Here is a 20082-nt window from a genome sequence, read left to right on the forward strand (position 1 = left end):
ACAGAATGGAATCCCCCCAAGAGCTTGCAGAGGGCGCGGGGCCCTGCTGACACCATGATTTTGGACTTCTGGCCTCCAGAACTGGGAGAAAATACATTTCTGTTGATTTAAGCCACGAGCAGCCCTAGAAAGCTACTAGTGTCCTCTCTAGCCGTCTTGGCCTCAGTTTTCACATCTGTGAAATGTGAACAGGATCTGCACAGACTCCCGGGTCCCTGGCACCAGCTGAGCTCTGGCCCATCACCCGTGCACACACTCTCTCTCTCAGCGGGGTCCAACTGGGCGCCTCTGTGGCAGAGTACATGGTCCAAGTCACACCACAGGCCGACCCAGCGGAGGGTACTCCGCTGAAAAAAGGGATGGTCCAAACTGTCTTGTCTAACCAGCAACGTGGAGCAGGGAGGGGGTAAGCGTTGGGCCCCGCGTCCAGTTGGCCAGAGTTGAGCCCCAGCTCTGCCCTACTCGCCACCTGCCTGTGGGTTGGTTTCTGCCTCCTCGTCTTTGGGATGGAAATATCCCAGCATCGCAGGGAGAGGAAGGAGTAAAGGGGCTGAGCGTGGGGCCCAGCACTGAGGCATCATCCAACCAGGACCTGCCGTCCTGTTAACAGAACGTGTTGCCCTGGTGCATGGGGGAGCCCACGGCCTCCGGAACTCAGGGATCTGTGGGGCAACAGGACCAGCCTGTACCCACCCTGCCCGGGGTCTGAGTTCAGGATGGGGAAGCACACACGACTTGGGCCTCAAGACGCCGGGAAGACCCCAAATCGCATAAAGCTCCAAGCAGAGACCACAGCGCTCGGAGTGCAAGGACGGTCGCGCATGGACTGAACAGGGCGCGGTGTGCTGGCCTGGGATGGAGCCCCGGCTCAGCCGCTCCCCCCCCGCCCCGCTGTGTGGACAAGGCCCCCCTCCCGGCCTGGCCTGCAGTTCCCTCACACGCAGGACCCGGCAGGCGAGCAGCCTTCACACGCCCCTCCCGCTGAGCCCCGCACACGCTAGAGTCGACACCCTCACGTGCACACACTTACTTAACTCGGGGTCTGACGGGCTCCACGCTGATGGCACAAATGAGGCACAGACCTGCAGAGGAGACACGGGGTCGCACCAGCTCTTCGTTATTGAACCCAAAGCAGCCCCGAGCTCGCAAGGGCTCAACCAACACCCAGCAGTCCCCAGGGACCCGAGAGGCTGCCAGGGCCTTTGCCCAAAGTGGCCCCGCAGGCTCACCCTGCCCCTGGAGAGTGGGCACCGAATGGTGGCTAATGGCGCCACTGTGGGGTCCCCGCTCGACACCCCCTAACACCTTGGCCTCTCCAGTGACAACAACAGCACACACTCACATCTCCGATGAGATGCAGTGGGTCAGGGCCAGACTCGGGGCCTCACCCCTGGGACGCCTTTGACAACTACCAGCTGCCTTTGTTATTTTTTTCTTTCTGTCATTTTTTTTTTTTCTTTTTTAATCGTGCTACTGAGATTTGAAGCCAGACAGCTCTACCTAAAGATCCTGTGGATCTCCCCGCTGCCAAGCCTATCCTGGCCCGTCCTTTCCAGCACGGGAAACAGCTAGAGCTACAAGGCCCCACCCAGGACATGGACTCCCAACCCATACTGTGTGTTCAAGACACAGCATCACTGGTCCATCCGCCCTAGACGGTGGTTGGCCAGCGGGGGCAGGAAGCCAAGGGAGGTGGTGAGGCACTCGGACCCCATCACTCGTGTCTGAGAGCGCTTCCCAGGGCCAGGGGCCGCAGGATCTGGGGTTTCTGCCCCTGCAGTGCTTCCCCTTCTCCGGAAGCCCCTAGCCTTGGCCACCCTGGGTCTGCCAGGCCGGGATAACCCTCAGGCCAATTTGGCTGGAATTTCACATCATCACTCACTAACACTGGGAAGGTTTCCTAGGAACCCATCCATCATGGAAACTGTGTTTGCCTCCCAGATTGGGGGACAAGGAGGAAGATGTTTGTGGGGCACCTTTCAACCACAGGAGTTTCATATCATTGAAAATATTAAATGAAATCCGACAGTGAGTGGCAGCAGCGGGAGGGTAGACAAGGCTGTGAGGCTGACTCGGCCCCGCTACATGCTAGCTATTCCACCCAGGAGGCCTCAGGGCCTCCGTCTTCCCATCTGTAGGCTGGGTTGATAACAGCACGCCCACTGAGATGTTAAATGAGGGAAGGTGTGCGAAGCCCCGGCCCCCCGCGCCTGGCCCAGTAAACAGGGCGGGAGCCATCCCTCCTCGTGGGCTCCCACCCCCCACACACGGCCCTCACCTGGGAAGATGAAGATGAAGAAGGAGCTGACGCCACCGATGATGCCGGTGATCTCGCTGAGGTCGGGCAGGAGCAGGGCCATGGCGAGCGTCACAGTGACCCACAGGACGGTCAGCAACATCCGGACCCATGGCCCCGAGGGCTCGGCCAGGCGCTGGGGCCCACACACCCAGCAGCAGCCCCTCCTCCAGAAATCCTGCATCACTGACCTGGAGGCCACGCGCTATGGGCTCCCACGGGCTCCCGGGGACTGTAGCCCTGCACTCGCCCACCACTGGATGCCCCAGAGTGCTCCCCACCACTGCCCTGCACACCGGCAGGGCTCACTCCCCGGGAACCCCCGCCGCACATGGGGAGCCGACAGGGCGGGGCCACATTGGGCCGCCAAGCTCCGGGGGCCAGCCTCCAGTCCTGACACCAGCTGGGCGACGCTGGCCAAACCACCTGACTCCCCTGCCCGTCTCCTCCTCTAGGAAACGGAGGTGAAGACAGTCCCCACGCCACATGGGCTGGCGTGGTGCCTGGCACGTGCTAATTTTCGACGGGTGCTATGCTCTGCACTGAACCATGTCCCACGAGCTGGCCTCACCTCCCCAGGAAGAGCACGATGGGGTAGACAGTCACGATGGACACAGTGAAGAGGACCCGGGCGACGATAATGACCCCGTCGTTGCCTGGGAAGGACATCAGGATGTCAGCAGAAACGTCTGTCCCAAAAGTCAGGAAGCCGTACACGCCTGTGAAGGGTAAAGGGGGGAACACAAGAGAGCTGATTAGAAAAATGCTGTCCCCCCACCTCAACTCCGACACGCAGACAGCACCCAGATCTGCCGCTGCTAAGGTTTCCCCTAGGAGCTGACAGAAAGTTCTAGAATCTCCCAGGGCTTTCCTGTCCTCAGTCTACAGGATCCTGGTCCTTCTGACTCAAACTCCTGCTGGGCAAAACTGTCCCTTGTCCTTCTTCCAAACAGCTCACGGCACCCGTACAAGTCACCCCCTCGTGGGCGTGGACTGACTGGAAGCAGTCTGAACAATGCTTTTCGTGCCCTGTCCACCCCACCCTTAGAGCACCTAGAGAAAGAAGCTGTCAGTGCGCCCATTTTCCTGACGGGAAAAATCAAGACCCAAGGTGTCAACAACTGTGTGGAATAACACAGCTCATTACAGCAGAAGATAGGTCCCTACCCTACAACCCAGCACTGCCTCTCGGCCTCCACGTCACCTGCCCGGTCCTGAGACATCCATCGCTGACCAAGAGCTGTGGTTTGCTTTGGTTTTTCTCCAGTCCCAGGATCCTGCTGGCCCTGGACCATCTGAAGGAGACTCTCAATCACCGGGTCCAACTCAGGGGCCACAGAATGAGAGAGACCTCCCCTGCTAGACAGAAGTCACCCAGCAAGTGTCCAAGGCCCCTGACACATCTGTGGGAGCCCAAGAGCTCCCTGAATCAGAGACTCTGATAGGCTGACGAAAGAAAGGGCTGCTGGGCTGGAGGAAAGTGGCCAGTAGTCAGCCTGAGCCCGGGCCCTGGGCTGTGCACCGGATGTGCCGTGGGACCTCGGGTGTGGTACAGCCCCTCTCTGAGCCACACTTCTGTCACCTCTGAAGACCCTCCTGTGGCAGCGTGTGGACGGTGAAACCCAGTGCATCCAAGAGAGTGTTCTGTAAACCACTGCCTGGATCTAATGCTCCGACAGCCATCACTGACGCACAGCCATCACTGACGCCATCCCACGAGACGGGCAGGCAGGGGCATGGGGCGTGAAGAGCAGGGGCTTAGGAGACAGACAGGCCAGGGTTTGCATCTCAGCTTTGCCACGTCTAATTGGGAGACCCTGGACAAGCCATGGCAACCCTCTGAGCCTCAGTGGCCTCCGCTATGAATTGTGGACTCTCCTGGGGGTGTTAGGGACAAAAGCAGCACAGGCAGTCAAACCACTTAGCACTGCACCCAGGACGCGGTAGGGTCTCCATACACACTTGTGATTATCCCGGTTTCTCCCACTGCTCCGCACCCAGGTCCCGGGCACCCCGTGCGGGCCTTACCTGTCAGCGAGTAGACGAGGCAGCAGGCCAGCAAGGACAGCACGGAGACGAGGGCCCAGTGCCCGAGACTCTGGTGGTGCATACTGCAGTAGATGGACACGGCAGCTTCGTGACACTGCAAGGGAGCAGCAGGGTCAACGGGAGTGGAGCCAGCTGGGCGCTAGAATCACCTGGCGCCATCTAAAAAGTCTCAGTGTCTTGGGACTTCCCTGGTGGTCCAGTGGTAAAGAATCCCCCTTCCAATGCAGGGGACGGACATGGGTTCAATCCCTGGTCAGGGAACTAAGATCCCACATGCTGCAGGGCAACTAAGCCCGTGTGCCACGACAAAAATCCCGAGCATCGCAACTAAGACCCGACACAGCCAAAAATAAATAAATAAAATATTTTTTAAAATGCAAAAAAAAAAAAAAGTATCAGTGTCCCAAAACATGGGTAACAACCCAAATGCCCACCAAGAGCAGAAGGTAGAAGTCGTCAGATATTCATGTGTAGAATACTACACGGCACTGAAAAGGGGTGAACACAACTGCACACCTCAACACAGAGAGCCCTGCAGCTGTAACGTGGAGCAAAAGACGCCAAAGAAGAACATTTCCACGTACGTGAAGTTCAAGTTACAAGCCAAACAAGCCAGGACAGGGTTCTCAACCGCATCATTGTTCATGCTTGGGGACTGTCCTGTGTATGGCGGGATGCGGATCACGTCCCCTGGCCCCAACCCACTAGATGCCAGGAGCCTCCCCCACAGGTGTGACAATCAAAAATGTCTGCAGACATTGCCAAATGTCCCCTAGGGGGCAAAATCACCCTCAGTTGAGAGTTACCGTTTGTGGTGACAGAGGGCAGAATAGTGGGGTGGGGTGGTGCTATTGAGGGAACATTCCAGGGGTGCGGACGATGTTCTATATCCCCATCGGGGTGATGGTTTCATGGGAGTACACATACTTATGATTTATATACTTCCTACGTACTGTATCACATGGTCAATTTTTTTTTTTTTTTTTTTTTTTTTTTTTTTTTTTTTTTGCTGTACGCGGGCCTCTCACTGTTGTGGCCTCTCCCGTTGCGGAGCACAGGCTCCGGACGCTCAGGCTCAGCGGCCATGGCTCACGGGCCCAGCCGCTCCGCAGCATGTGGGATCCTCCCGGACCGGGGCACGAACCCGCGTTCCCTGCATCGGCAGGCGGACTCTCAACCACTGCGCCACTAGGGAAGCCCACATGGTCAAAGTTTTAAAAATATAAAATACATGTAGCCAATGCCAGGAGCCCACCTGTGATGTGGACTTTACTTATCTGGGGCAGGTCCTGGGCAGCGGTGTTTTATCAGCAGCCCAGGAGACCCTGATGAGCAGCCAGGGGTGAGAGGTGCTGCTGTATCTGGATGTGCCCTATGAGTTCTGGGATTTTCCCAGGCTCCTGGGGCAGGGTTCCCACCACCACATCCATTTACTCACTTCTGATCAAAGCCAACAGGATGACCGTCCATGCCTGCCCACTCCCCAGGCTCGAGAGCCCTGCTCCCCTCGCCCACCGAGCTCAGCCCACCATGGTCCCTCTTCGCTGCCTCAGGGCCTTTGCCCATGCTGTGTGCTCTGCCTGCGATGTCTCCTGATCCAGCCAGCTTCTACTCAGCCTTTAGGAAAGCCCTCCTCCCCAGCTGGCTGAGTTCTGCTCTCACGCCCCCCATGTGAGCACATCTGGGTTTGCTGGTTCAGCGTCTGTCAGGTATGTGGTGTCAGACACACCTGCCTCCCTCATTCCCAGCACAGAGCCTGGCCCACGGGTGAAGGGCACTCCGGCGGTTACTCAATCATCCATCCCTTTGCCCCACTTACAGCCACGAGGCCTCCCTGCACCCAACCCCAGCTCTCCACACTCAGGTCCTTATATCAGTGCCCCTTGTTCCGAGTGTGGGGTACCCATCAACCAGCCTCACACAGTCCCCACCCTCATGGAGTGCCCACTGTGAGGGGCTGGGGCACACCAGCCTCAGGCCTCCCGATTCCAGCCACAGAGGCGGCGTCCAGCCTGGGGCAAGCACGTGCGCGTACACACACACGCACACACGCCCTCAACCAACAAGCAGTGGAACTCAGGATCAACGTTCCCACCTCCTATACCCCGGAACCCAGACATGGGGGAGAGAATGCTTGGTGGTTGCAGGATGGGACCCTGCCCTTCTTCCTGTTTCTCCTAAGCCTCCTGGGTTGTGTTTCTCTTGGTCTTATGCCGGGAAATAAAGCTTCTGAGGGCAGGGCTGCCCTGCTGGGACAGCATCCAGGACGCTGACTGGCCAATAGCAAGCTCACTATTCACTACGTGATGGGATGCGGGGCAGAGGAGCATGTAGTGGGTAAGCAGTGGAAACGGTCCAAACGGCCACCAGCTGAAGAAAGGGAAAACAAGCTATGGACTCTCCAAACAGTGCAATATCATTCAGCCGTGAAAAGGGACGCGGTCCTGACACGTGTACCACACGCACGATCCTCAGAAACACCATGGTGAGTGGGACTTCCCTGGTGGCGCACTGGTTAAGAATATGCCTGCCAACGCAGGGGACATGGGTTTGAGCCCTGGTCCGGGAAGATCCCACATGCCGCGGAGCAACTAAGACCGTGCGCAACTACTGAGCCTGCGCTCTAGAGCCCGCGAGCCACAACTACTGAGGCTGCACGCCACAACTACTGAAGCCCGCGCGCCTAGAGCCCGTGCTCCACAACAAGAAAAGCCACCGCAATGAGAAGCCCGCGCACCGCAACGAAGAGAAGCCCCCGCTCGCCGCAACTAGAGAAAGCCCGCACACAGCAACGAAGACCCAACGCGGCCAGAAATATAAATTAAAAACAAAACAAAACACCACGTCGAGTGAAAGAAGCCAGCTACAAAGAACCATATACTGTATGATTCCACTTACATGAAGCGCCCAGCACAGGCACATCCAGAGAGACAGAAAAAATCTGTGGTTGCCAGGGGCTAGGAGGGAAACAAGAGGGGAATGGGGAGTGACTGGTAATAAGTACAAGTTTCTTTTGAAGGTGATGAAAATGTTGTAAAATTGATGGTGGCGTTGGCTGCACGACTCTGTGAACATACTAAAAACCACTGAACTGTACACGTTAGAGGGGTGAGTTGTACGCCACGTAAGTTGTATCTCAAAGCCGTTTAAAAACACCAAGGGGAAAGAAGACACACAGAGGGCCAACAGGCACATGAAAAGATGCTCAACATCATTAATCATTAGGGAGATGCAAATCAAAACTACAGTGAGGTACCACCTCACACCAGTCAGAATGGCCGTCATCAAAACGTCTACAAATAACAAATGCTGGACAGGGTGTGGAGAAAAAGGAACCCTCCTATACTGCTGGTGGGAATGTAAATTGGTACAGGCACTATGGAGAACAGTATGGAGGTTCCTTTAAAAACTAAGAACAGAACTACCATATGATCCTACAATCCCACTCCTGGGCATATATATGGAGAAAACCATAATTCGAAAAGATACACGCACCCCAATGTTCATTACAGCACTATTTACAACAGCCAAGACATGGAAGCAACCTAAATGTCCACTGACAGATGAACGGATAAAGAAGATGTGGTACATATGTACAACGGAATATTACTCAGCCATAAAAAGGAATGAAATAATGCCATTTGCAGCAACATGGATGGACCTAGAGATTATCATACTAAATGAAGTAAGCCAAAGAAAGACAAGTATCATGACATCATTTATACGCGGCATCTAAAAAAAAAAAAAAGATACAAATGAACTTATTTCCAAAACAGAAAAAGACTCACAAACATAGAATACTAACTTATGGTCACCAAAGGGGAAAGGGGGATGGGGGGAGGGATAAAGTAGGAGTTTGGAATTAACATATACACACTACGATGGATAAAACAGATAACCAACAAGGACCTCCTGTGTAACACAGGGAACTATACTCAATATTTTGTAATAACCTCTAAAGGAAAAAAAATCTGAAAACGAATATGCGTATATATTCAGCTACATATACCTGAATTGCTGTGCTGTACATCTGAAACTAACACGGTGTTGTAAATCAATCATACTTCAATTAAAAAAACACAAACAAGGGAAAAGTACCGCGTGTGGCCAGGGTGTCTGGGAGCAGAGCCTGCACCCACAACCCGTGCTCCCCCAGGCCCCTCCTTCCGACTCTGCTTAGGCTGGACGGGGTGCCCCGCTGCTAAGTCTGTGGGGAGCGGTGTGTTTGAACCCGACCTCCCGATGACGCCAGGTGACCGCCCACGCCTTCCCCCGCACAGCAGCCCCTCCAGCCCAGCGCCACTCCTCACCCGGCTCCCCTCCACCTTCACCTGCGCCTAGTTCCCCCACCCCCAGATCCCTGTCTCTCTCTGAGGATCTCCCCAGATGCTCCCCAGTTGGATCCTGGCAACCCTATCCCCGGCCTCGGCAACTAGTCCTTTGCCCCACCCCCGCCTTCCAATCCACATCCTTTCCCAGCTCCCCCATCTCCGCATCTCGTGTCCCTGGAAACGGCAGCCCAGGCCTCGGTTGCTAGGAGAATGGGATGAGGGAGCCGAGGCAAAGGTGAGGGGGGCACCTCCTCACAAGCATCTGGAAAGCACCCCGCACCCCTGCCCAGCGCGAGCCTGCTACACCATATGGTGCTCGGGGACCCGAGAGAGGACTGGCTAAACGACATCCAAACGGTTGACAACAAAATCGTCGCCTTCCATCTTTCAAAATATTGGGTGTGCAGGAAGAAACGTGAGAAATTCTGCAAGCGGCTTGCTAAGCCCCAGAAACGCTACAGAGACTCATTTATAAAAAAGAGCAACGGAAATGTTTCAGGACTTTTCTTTTCCCCAAAAAGTGGTTCTCAAAGAAAACATAGGCTGACAAACACAAAGTGGAGCTGGTTGGTGAGCACAGCAAGAAGCCGCTCAGGCTACGAAGCTGAGACACTGTCAACCCCGAGCCACTTTCCCTCGAGAACTGGATTTCACTGGGGGCGGGTTTGTTGTTGTCGTGGTGGGGAGGTGGTTGTTTTTAGGAGAGAAGCAAATCTTTCCTAAAATAAACAATGGAGCAAGGGAGTCAGTTGCCACCTGCCAGGAGACTGCGAGACCCCAGGAAAGCCCAGAAGGCGGGGAGCGAAGCCCAACGCCAGCCCCGCCCCTCCAGCCCCGCCCAGCCCCTTGCAGCTCTCCAGCCTGGGACCCCCGCCCCCTCCGGGGCGCTCCAGCTGAAGCGCCCTCCCCTTCTAGCTGGCCACCTCCCACACATTGCTCAAGACTCCTCCCAGGCATCTACGCCTGGAAAAGGGCATCTCTGAATCTGCCCCACCCAGCGCTGCGGCGGAAGCCCCTCCACTGGATTCCGCGCACGGAATTCCTCACTCCATACCATTCTATCAAAGTCTATATATTATGCGCAGTACCGCCAGCTCCCCACGCACCTTCCCACCCTCCTAGCCGGCAAGCCTCCAGGCCCCCGCGGCAGAAGCCACCTGCACGAAGGCGTTCTACGTAAGCAGGCCGCTCCAGGTCCCCAGGCGTAGCGACTCGGCCGTGAGGACTTCGCAAAGGAGGGGACAGGTCCCGGGCCCACACACTCGACCCCAGACCCAACAAACAAAGGTGCTGCTGCTGGCTGTCGGCGGGGCCGGTTCCCAGCTCCGAGCCCAGATGCCGGCCACATGCACCGTCTCCCAAAGACAGCCCATCTCACCCTGGAACAAGTCCTTGAGTTTCTCCCGACAGGGAGGCCACGCTCTCCTGAGGGAGCAGGCAGTCCCCAGAGCCTGCAAATGCCACCCTCTGCAACACGGACGCCAAGGTTACCTGAAATCCGAAGCAGATGGTGGGAAAGACACTAAATACGGAGGCCCAGGAGAAAGGACTGTAAAGAGATGAAAACGGGTGTTTGTTACAAAAAGTTAAACTCAAAACAACCTTCAACTTGAAAATGAGTTTTCAACACCACCAGCAAGATATAACTAAGCGTGACTGTAAGACAGGTTTTAAAAACCACGTCCACTGCCGGGTTTGGGGGGTTGGAAAAGGCTGCACGTTAAATGCTGCACTTTCTAAGTACATCTGTGCCGACATATGGTAACTTGACATTCTCCCTGCAGGCACAACTTGGGCAGGGCGTGGCTGGGAGGAACTCCCAGCCTCCCTTGGAGGCTGCCTGTGCCCAGTGAGCTTAGGGGCTGGGGTGGTTGGCGGCACAGGGAGCATCCATCAAACAGACCCCACAGGGCAAGGATGGTTTGACCTCTGTCCAAGAGAACTGAGGTGTGCATGGGGCAGAATCTTCAGGTCAAGCCCTCTCAGTGGTCCCCACATGGTGGCCCTCCAGCTTCCTTTAATAATCAGCTCTACGTACCAGCTTCTGGCACCTTTAGGGACACATAGTGGAGGGAGCATATACAGCACCCGCTATAGAATCAGGGTTTCCTGCTTGTGGTAGAAGAGTGGGCCCCAAAGAGATCCATGTCCTAACCCTGGGAACCTTACACGACACAAGATGACCCTGGAGGATCTCGGCCCAACGTAGCCCAAGGATCCTTGCAGTCAGAGAACCTTCCCCAGCTATGGTCAGAGGGAGCTGTGACCAGAGAAGCAGGGTCAGAGAGATGGAACCTTGCTGGCTTGGAAGATGGAGGAAGGGGCCCCGAGCCAAGGAATGTGGGCACTTCTAGGAGTTGGAAACGGATTCCAATCTAGAGCTTCCAAAAGGAACACAGCCCTGCTGACATCTTGATTTTAGCCCAGTGAGACCTATTCTGGACTTCTGATATCAGAACTGTAAGAGAGTAAATTTGTGTAGTTTAAGTCACCAAGTCTGGCAGGAACGAGTCACAGCAGCCACGGGGAAAGTCACACGGTGGTATTTCCCCTTCTGTGCTGCTCTCCGGCCGCCTCCTAACTCTGGGTGCAGATCACGGAACCTCCCCGCCAAGCCCTGCCTTCCTGGACTTTCCTCAACAGCACTGTCAGCCGATGGCCAGCTTCTTAGCGCCCACGCTCCCACGGCTCCATCTGCCTGCCTGCGTCCTCTGGGCCTCACGTGCCGTCCTCTCCTGTTCCCGTGGGTGAGACTGCCCAAGCTCCAGCCTTGGAGGCTCCATTTCCAGAGAGCAGGACCCTCCCCTCTGCAGACTCAAGGCCACAGATGAGCAGTGGATCTGGCCCTCTTCTGATCGGGTTTCCTCCACTGCTGGATCATGCCGTCGGTGTGCCGTGGGCCACACGGGCCGTGGCCTCTGTGCCCCAGCACTTTCCGCTTCTCCCCTCTTCAGAAGAGCTCTTTCCCGGCTTTTCCCTTCCCCCTCTCCTGAACCCAATCCACCTGGGCCTTCAACCCCGCCTCCTGCCCTGATGAAACTCAGCCACATCGAGCGGCCTCCGTGGCCAAATCAGGCGCCAGGGCTCAGCCCCATGTGACCCAGAAGCGGCAGCTGGTGGCGATCACCCCAACCTTCTTGAAATTCTGCTGACTTCTGAGACCCAGATTCTATTATCCTCTGTCCTGGGTTGTACAGTGTCCCCCTAGATTTATAGCCACTGGGAACCTCGGAATGAAATCTTATTTGGAAAAAGGGTCTTTGTAGATGTAATTGGTTAAATGAAGATGAGGTCACACTGAAGTAGGCTGGGAGTTAACCCAACAACTGGTGTCCTTATAGGAAGAGGAAACACACAGAGCAGAGGCCGTGTGACCATGGGGGCCGAGTCTGGAGCGAAGCATGTGCAGACCAAGGAAGGCCAAAGAGTGCCGGCAACACCGACGCTGGGAGGGGCAGGAAGGACCCTCCCCCGGAGCCTCCAGAGGGAGCGCAGCCTTGCCCACACCTTGATTTTGGACTTCTAGCTTCCAGAACCAGGGGAGAAGTTGCTGCTGCTTTCAGCCACCCGGTTTGTGCTCATGTGTTACTACAAGCAGCCCCAAGAAGCTAACACGTGCTGCTAACTTGCCATCCCTCTCGCTGATCCCCCAGGGCCTGGCGGAGGGCCACCAGCTCAGTTCTCACCTGGGCTCCTGGCCTTACTTCCACGCCGTCTATGGGTTGATGTTCCTCTCTCCAGCCCAGGCCTCTCTGGACTCCAGGCGCACAGTCTGACCAGCTCCCTGACGTCTTTATTTAGTGTCTCACAGCCGTCTCCAACCTTACACATCCCCACCCGACCCCTTCCCGCCCCATCCAGCCCATGAAACGGCATCGCCAAAGCTCAGAGTCACCCGGACTCTCTTCTCTCTCTCTCACTCCACTTCCAACCTACCCTCCAGGAGGGTGCACACGATTTGCGGGACCCAGTGCAAAATGAAAGTGCCGGCCCCTGTTCAACAGCAGTCAAGGATTTCAGGATAGCGACAGCAGGGCGTTAAACCAAGCGCAGGGCCTTTCTCAGCCCAGGACCCTGGGGGATGTCACAGGTCACAGGCTCATGGAGCTGGCCTGCCACCAGCCGATTTGATTTCAAGCCCCTGCTGTGATCAAAACCCTGCAGTGGCTTCCGTGCAAAACTGAAGTCCTCACCGCAGCTCTGCATCCCTACAGGATACCTGCCCCCCAGGCCCACTCCCACTCTCGGCCTCGCTCAGGCTCGTTGGGCCTCACTGGCCTCTGCCCCCGCACCTGCATCTTGCTGGCTGGTTCTACGGCCCCTGAGCTGTGGGGAACGCGTCTGCAACAGCCTAGGAGCCCCAGGCTGGCGGGGTGTCCAGTGCTTCCGTGTCCCTTAGCCTGTCCCCCGTCCTCACTAGTGATAGCACTGTCGTTCTGAAGAAGGAAAGGAGCTTTTTTATGGCTGCACCGTGTGGCACGTGGGATCTTAGTTCCCCGACCAGGGCTTGAACCCACGCTCCCTGCAGTGGAAGCACAGAGTCCTAACCACTGGACCGCCAGGGAAGTCCCAGGAAAGGAGGTTTTGCTGAGTTCTACGGCATCAGAGACTTGAAGGATTTCACGGGACGAGCCAGGGCTCTGTGCAAACCATAGGCAGGGTTGGGGGGAGAAGCGTCCCTCGGCCCTCACAGCAGCCCCGGGAAGCCATCGCCCAAAACTCACCTTGACGCCAGGCGGGGCTCACGAGCGAGGTCTTGGGGCCCGAGGTAGTACTGTGCCACGATGACCAGGGCCAGGTAGCAGGCGGCCAGGGTGCCTAGGATGCTAACACATGGACGGAGCGCAGCGTTAGGGGGCCTCTATGGTGAGGTAGGGCCTGGGGAGCCACACGGAGCGGGGTCTCAATGCCAGCTCTGCCCACACAGGCAAGGTGTCAGGCCAGTGTCTGGACTCCATTTCCTTATCTGCACAATGGGGACAGCGGGAAGAGCATTCCAGGCAGGCAGGGCAGGGCCGCGCTCAGGCCCAGCGAGGTCAGACCTGTGAGCCTGTGATCGCTACGGGCGCCCCCGTCTCTCCACCAACAGCCGCTGGGATTCAGCATCTAAGTCGGGACACTGCCCGCTGGGCCACAGCATAGGGGGAAGGAGGGCCCTGACTCGGCTGGCGAGGGCTGGGGGTGCCCGGGGGGCAAGGGGATCCTGCCCACTCTTTCTCTGTTCCATTTCATTACACGACAGGGGAAGGCGGGTCGCACACTTGTGTGAAGACTTTTGCCAGGCTTAATTTTTGCAAAAGTATATGGAGAGCCTCAAACGGTAAAATGGGAAAAAGTGTGTGTGTGTGTCCGTGCCAGCATTATGTGCGTGTGTGTGCAGAAAAAGTCTACAATCATTAGGTAACAAAATGTCAGCTGCAGGTCCTGTCATTACGGGTAAATTTCTTTTTTGTTTATCTGTATTTTCTATCAGGCACATGTATGACTTGTGTAATTAAACATTTTTTTCCCCTTCTGCAAATGGGAAGACCCGTGCTAGCAGCTCCCCTATCTCAGGTGGACAGAAATCACCCACCAAGTGCCCGCCGAGGTGGGGACCCAGCCCCAGCCATCGTCCTGCCAAGAAGGGGCTGCAGCCTGTACCTTGTGTATTTCTGGAAGCCGATCTCACGTGGGGCGGACAGGGGCAGGATGGCCAGCATGGAGAGCAGCGTCAGGGTGAAGTGCTGGCTGGTGTACCAGGGCTGCGGGGCTGGCGGGGCGCTGGGCAACAGCAGGTCACACACTAGGGGGAGGGAGGGAAGGAGATGCAGCGAGCCCCGCGTGGCCTCCCCCAGCTGAAGAGCCTCAGCCACAGGGTTCCCAGCTCTGGGTCCTCGGGTGGGTTCGCCGTGGGCACTGAGTCATCCCCGTGAGTTTAAAGGGATGGGATGACAAGCATGATGGGGACCTTGTCACGTGCCACCAGGACGGAGGGAACACGCTGTAGGCATTCATTCAACAGACCTTCACCGAGTTCCTTCCGCCCGGCAGGCGCTGCTCTAAGAGCTGGAATCGGCAGCAAACGACACAACGGTCTGCCCTTGAGGCACCCAGGCCCTCCTGTTTGTAAAAGATCCTTCTTGTTTACTCAAGGGCTCAAAGGGTGTGTGCAGTGAAGTCAGGGCCTGGAATACATTTCCCCCAAACAGCAGCCCAGGGCAACCCCGTTATTAGAGAGAGGAGAATTAGGGCGGGGCTGAGCTGGCCACTTCTGCTCCGCACCAGATAGGCTGGGGGCCCTCGGGGGTATTTGGCAGGGGCGGGGCTGGAGGGTCCTCGATGGCTGCGCTCACACAGGGTGCCTGGTGGGGATGCCTGGGCTCCGCGGGGGCACCCCCTGCAGACCGTCCAGCAGGCTGGTCCACGACAGCTGGGGGGTCCCGAGCCCAAGGCGGAAGGTGCCGTCCTCTTAAAGGCCAGGCCTGGAACTGGCAGTGTCCCATCTGCCCTCCTCCGCCAGGCCGAGCCGTCACGGAGCCCGCTCTGATTCGGGGGAGGGGACACAGACCCCATCAACCTCTCAAGAGAAGGAACACCTAAGAGTCTGGACCCGTTCTGATTCCACCACAGTAAGACGGAGAATTTGGAGTTATCAGATAGAAGAGGCTAGACAGATGGGGAAGAGGGGAGACCCAAGGGGAGACAGCGAGATGGCTTGAGGCCGGAAGCACGCGGATAGAAGTGCCGAGAGCTGGTTCCCAGCCCACTCTGGAGGCTGGCACTGCTGTAACATAACCCTTCCGGTTCTCACGTGCTCCGTAAAGCACGCGATGAAAAGAGATCAAGGGCCTGACCACAATGGCTTGCTTCTACTGGAGGGACAGCTCCACGTGGAGCTCAGGGTACAGAGACCTCCCCTGAGGGAGGCAAGGCAGGCTTTCCTGGCCAGAGAGGCCAAGGGAATGCGCGTGCCCAAAGGTGCACAGAGATCTCCGTGAGTCCCAGGCCCCACGTGGCCTGGGATGGGGGGCAAGCCCTTCTTAGACATCTGGACCCCTGAAGCCAGGAAGGCACTCCCTCTGCCATCTGGGGTGCCCAGCTCCTTCCTGAGCCCTCACTTTCCAGGCCATACCTTGGTGTCCTCGGCACCATCGTTTACAGTCACTTGTACCCAATGAACGTAATGACTCCATCAAAAACCCTAACCTCCAATTAGCCTTCAGCCCAAGTAACCTGGACTTGCCTTCAGAAAGACATATCCCTGAATATCTAACCAGAAACACGCAAACGATGCTCTCCTCCCACCAGTCAATCCACCCAGAGCTGGGGTGGCATGCCTCCAATCAATACTCTCTCCAGGTGGTCCACTAACTGAGCCCAGAACCTTCTCAACACAGCAGCCGCTCAGAATCCCCCTAAACACGGCAGCACCTCCTCCTTCCGCAAATGGCAGCCCCTCAGAACCCTTCGTAGCAAGTACCCCTCGGATCCTAGGGACACGACAGCCCCTAAGATTGTTCTAAACATGGCAGCCCCTCAGAACCCTCCTCAGCATGGCAGCTGCTAAGATTCTTCCCAACACAGTGGCCCATATTTTCTCAACACTGAGGCCCTCAAAAGCCTTCTCACATGACACCCCCTCGGAATCCTTCTCAACAGGGAAGCCCTCAAAATCAGTTTCAACATGGCAGCCCCTAAGATTCCTCTCAACACTGAGGGCCTCAGATCCTCAACACAGCAGCCCCCGAAATTATTCTCAACAGGGCACCCCCTGAAAATCATTTTCAACATGGCAGCCCCTCAGAATCCTCTTCCACACGACAGCCACTAATTTCTTCTCAACACTGAGGCCCTCAGAAGCCTCCTCAACAGGAAGAATCCCTCTCACGTGGCAGCCCATTGAACCCTTCTCAAGACACAGCCCCTCACATTCCTTCCTAACACGGAAGCCCCTCAGAACCTTTCTGAACACTGCCGGCCCTCAGAATCCTTCTCGACACAGCAGCCCTTGAGAATCCTCCAAAGGACGGCAGCCCCTAGGGTTTCTCTCAACACGGAGGCCCTCAGAATCCTTCCCAACACGACAGCCCCTCACAATCATTCTAAACATGGCAGCAGCTCAGATCTTCTCAACACAGCAGGCCCTCAGAATTGTCCTCAGCAGGATAGCCACTCAGAATCCCTACCAACACCACAGCCCCTCAGAATCCTCCTCAACACAGCAGCCCCTCAGAATCCTTCCCAACACTGCAGCTGCTAAGATTCTTCCCGCTGTGGGAGCCACTAGAATCTTTCTCACACAGCATCACCTCAGAATCCTTCGCAACACAGCAGCCCGAGAACCCTCCAAATCACGGCAGCCCCTAAGATTCTTCTCAGCATGGAGGCCCTCAGAATCCTTCCCAACACGGCAGCCCCTAAGATTCTTCTAAAGAAGGCAGCCCCTAGAATCCTTCTCTCATGGCAGCCCATCAGAATCCGTCCCAATACAACAGGCCCTCAGATCCTTCCCAAGAAGTCAGGCCCTCAGAATCCTTCTCAACACTGTAGCCGCTAAGATTCTTCCCAACAGGGCAGCTCCTAGTATCCTCCTCAAAACAGCAGCTCCTAAGATTCTCCTCAACACGGCAGCCCCTAGAATCCTTCTCACAAAGCAGCCCATCAAAATCCTTCCCATCACAGCAGCCCCTCAGATCCTTGCCAATAAGTCAGGCCCTCAGAATCCTTCTCAACACGGCAGGACCTCAGAATTCATCTCAGCAGAGCAGCACCACCAGTTGACCAGAATTGAAATCCGACATGACCTCTACTTGCCACTGTCAGGCAGGGCATTTCAGTGCCAATTTAAAGTTGGTTCAGATCTACCAACTTTCATTTTTGTGGAGAATAAGAGTGCTTCCCACAACATGGGAGTCTTTAATTTCCATATCCCTGCATCAGGGACCTTTGTTCACGGTTCAAGAGACAGAACAAACAGCAAAATGATAGACTGAGATGCAACCATCAGTCATTATTACATTCCAAGTAAAAGTCTAAATATGCCAATTAAAACCCGAGACTGTCAAGATGATAAGAAGGCAAGACCCGACCATATGCTGTCTACGAGAAGTGCATTTTAAAATTCCAAGGTTCAGAGTAAAAGAGTGGGAAAAGAAATTCTGTGCAAACACTAATCTTAAGGATGCTGGAGAGGCTATATTCACAGGTATATTCACAAAGCATTACAGAGACAAAAAGTGAAATTTCATAATAAAAAGGCAATTCACTGTGTGTGCTTATTCATAAGAGAGCTTCAAAAACCATGAGCAAAAAATTCATAGAATTAAAGGGAAAAGTGGACAGATCTGCAATCATAATTGGAGACTTTAACACTCTCTCTCTCATAACCTGACAGAATAACTAGACTCCCCCACTGCCCCAAAAATCTGCAAGGCCCTGGAAGATCTGATCAAAGCTCTGGATCACCCTGACCTAATGGAAAGTTCTAGAACACTGTACCAAAGAACCACAGAATACACACCCTTTAAGAGCTCACCAAGAAAGACCACATGCTGAGCCAGAGAGTAAGTCTCACATGCCAAAATTATACAGATGTGTTCTCTGACCAGGTGCATTTAAGGCTGAAACCAAAAAGGCGACATGCACAGAAAGACAAGATGAAAAGGCAGAGGGCTATGTACCAGATGAAGGAACAAGATAAAAGCCCAGAAAAACAACTAAATGAAGTGGAGATAGAAAACCTCCCAGAAAAAGAATTCAGAATAATGATAGTGAAGATGATCCAGGACCTCATAAAAAGAATGGAGGCAAAGATCGAGAAGATGCAAGAAATGTTTAACAAAGATCTGGAAGAATTAAAGAACAAACAACCAGAGATGAACAATACAATAACTAAAAAGAAAACTACACTAGAAGGAATCAATAGCAGAATAACTGAAGCAGAAGAACAGATAAGTGACCTGGAAGACAGAATGGTGGAATTCACTGCTGCGGAACACAATAAAGAAAAAAGAATGAAAAGAAATGAAGACAGCCTAAGAGACCTCTGGGACAACATTAAACGCAACAACATTCACATTATAGGGGTCCCAGAAGGAGAAGACAGAGAGAGAAAGGACCTGAGAAGATATTTGAAGAGATTATAGCCGAAAACTTCCCTAACATGGGAAAGGAAATAGCCACCCAAGTCCAGGAAGCACAGAGAGTCCCATACAGGATAAACCCAAGGAGAAACACGCCGAGACACACAGTAATCAAACTGGCAAAAATTAAAGACAAATTGCTGAAAGCAGCAAGGGAAGAACGACAAGTAACATACAAGGGAACTCCCATAAGGTTAACAGCTGATTTCTCAGCAGAAACTCTACGAGCCAGAAGGGAGTAGCATGATATATTTAAAGTGATGAAAGGGAAGAAACTACAACCAAGATTACTCTACCCAGCAAGGATCTCATTCAGATTTGATGGTGACATCAAAAGCTTTACAGACAAGCAAAAGCTAAGAGAATTCAGCCCCACCAAACCAGCTCTACAACAAATGCTAAAGGAACTTCTCTAAGTGGGAAACACAAGAGAGGAAAAAGTCCTACAAAAACAAACCCAAAACAATTAAGAAAATGGTCATAGGAACATACATATCGATAATTACTTTAAACGTGAATGGATTAAATGCTCCAACCAAAAGACACAGGCTTGCTGAATGGATACAAAAACAAGACCCATATATATGCTGCCTACAAGAGACCCACTTAAGACCTAGGGACACATTCAGACTGAAAGTAAGGGGATGGAAAAAGATATTACATGCAAATAGAAACCAAAAGAAAGCTGGAGTAGCAATACTCATATCAGATAAAATAGACTTTAAATTAAAGAATGTTACAGGAGACAAGGAAGGACACTACATAATGATCAAGGGATCAATCCAAGAAGAAGATATAACAATTATAAATATATAGGCACCCAACATATGAGCACCTCAATACATAAGGCAACTGCTAACAGCTATAAAAGAGGAAATCGACGGTAACACAGTAATAGTGGGAACTTCAACACCTCACTTACACCAATGGACAGATCATCCAAACAGAAAATTAATCAGGAAACACAAGCTTTAAATGACACAATAGACCGGACAGATTTAATTGATATTTATAGGACATGCCATCCAAAAACAGCAGATTACACTTTCTTCTCAAGTGCACATGGAACATTCTCCAGGATACATCACATCTCGGGCCACAAATAAAGGCTCAGTAAATTTAAGAAAACTGAAATCATATCAAGCATCTTTTCTGACCACAATGCTATGAGATTAGAAATCAATCACAGGGAAAAAATGTAAAAAAACACAAACGCATGGAGGCTAAACAATACGTTACTAAATAACCAAGAGATCACTGAAGAAATCAAAGAGGAAATCAA

The 20082-nt window shown here is 54.1% G+C and overlaps 1 protein-coding gene across 1 annotated transcript in view; it reads right to left on the reverse strand.

Annotated features, from left to right (window-relative positions):
- Positions 1–20082, reverse strand: part of SLC38A8 (solute carrier family 38 member 8) — a 31387-nt gene that overhangs the window by 2764 nt on the left and 8541 nt on the right. The window contains exons 3-9 of the mRNA XM_032614863.1: positions 14320–14461; positions 13401–13502; positions 10168–10225; positions 4325–4439; positions 2868–3015; positions 2279–2487; positions 1031–1082 (exon numbers count right to left, since the gene is read on the reverse strand). Coding sequence (XP_032470754.1) covers positions 1031–1082; positions 2279–2487; positions 2868–3015; positions 4325–4439; positions 10168–10225; positions 13401–13502; positions 14320–14461 — 826 coding nt within the window. The remainder of the gene's footprint in view (positions 1–1030; positions 1083–2278; positions 2488–2867; positions 3016–4324; positions 4440–10167; positions 10226–13400; positions 13503–14319; positions 14462–20082) is intronic.

The sequence above is a fragment of the Phocoena sinus genome, chromosome 19 (assembly GCF_008692025.1).
Source record: "Phocoena sinus isolate mPhoSin1 chromosome 19, mPhoSin1.pri, whole genome shotgun sequence".
Lineage (NCBI taxonomy): Eukaryota > Metazoa > Chordata > Mammalia > Artiodactyla > Phocoenidae > Phocoena > Phocoena sinus.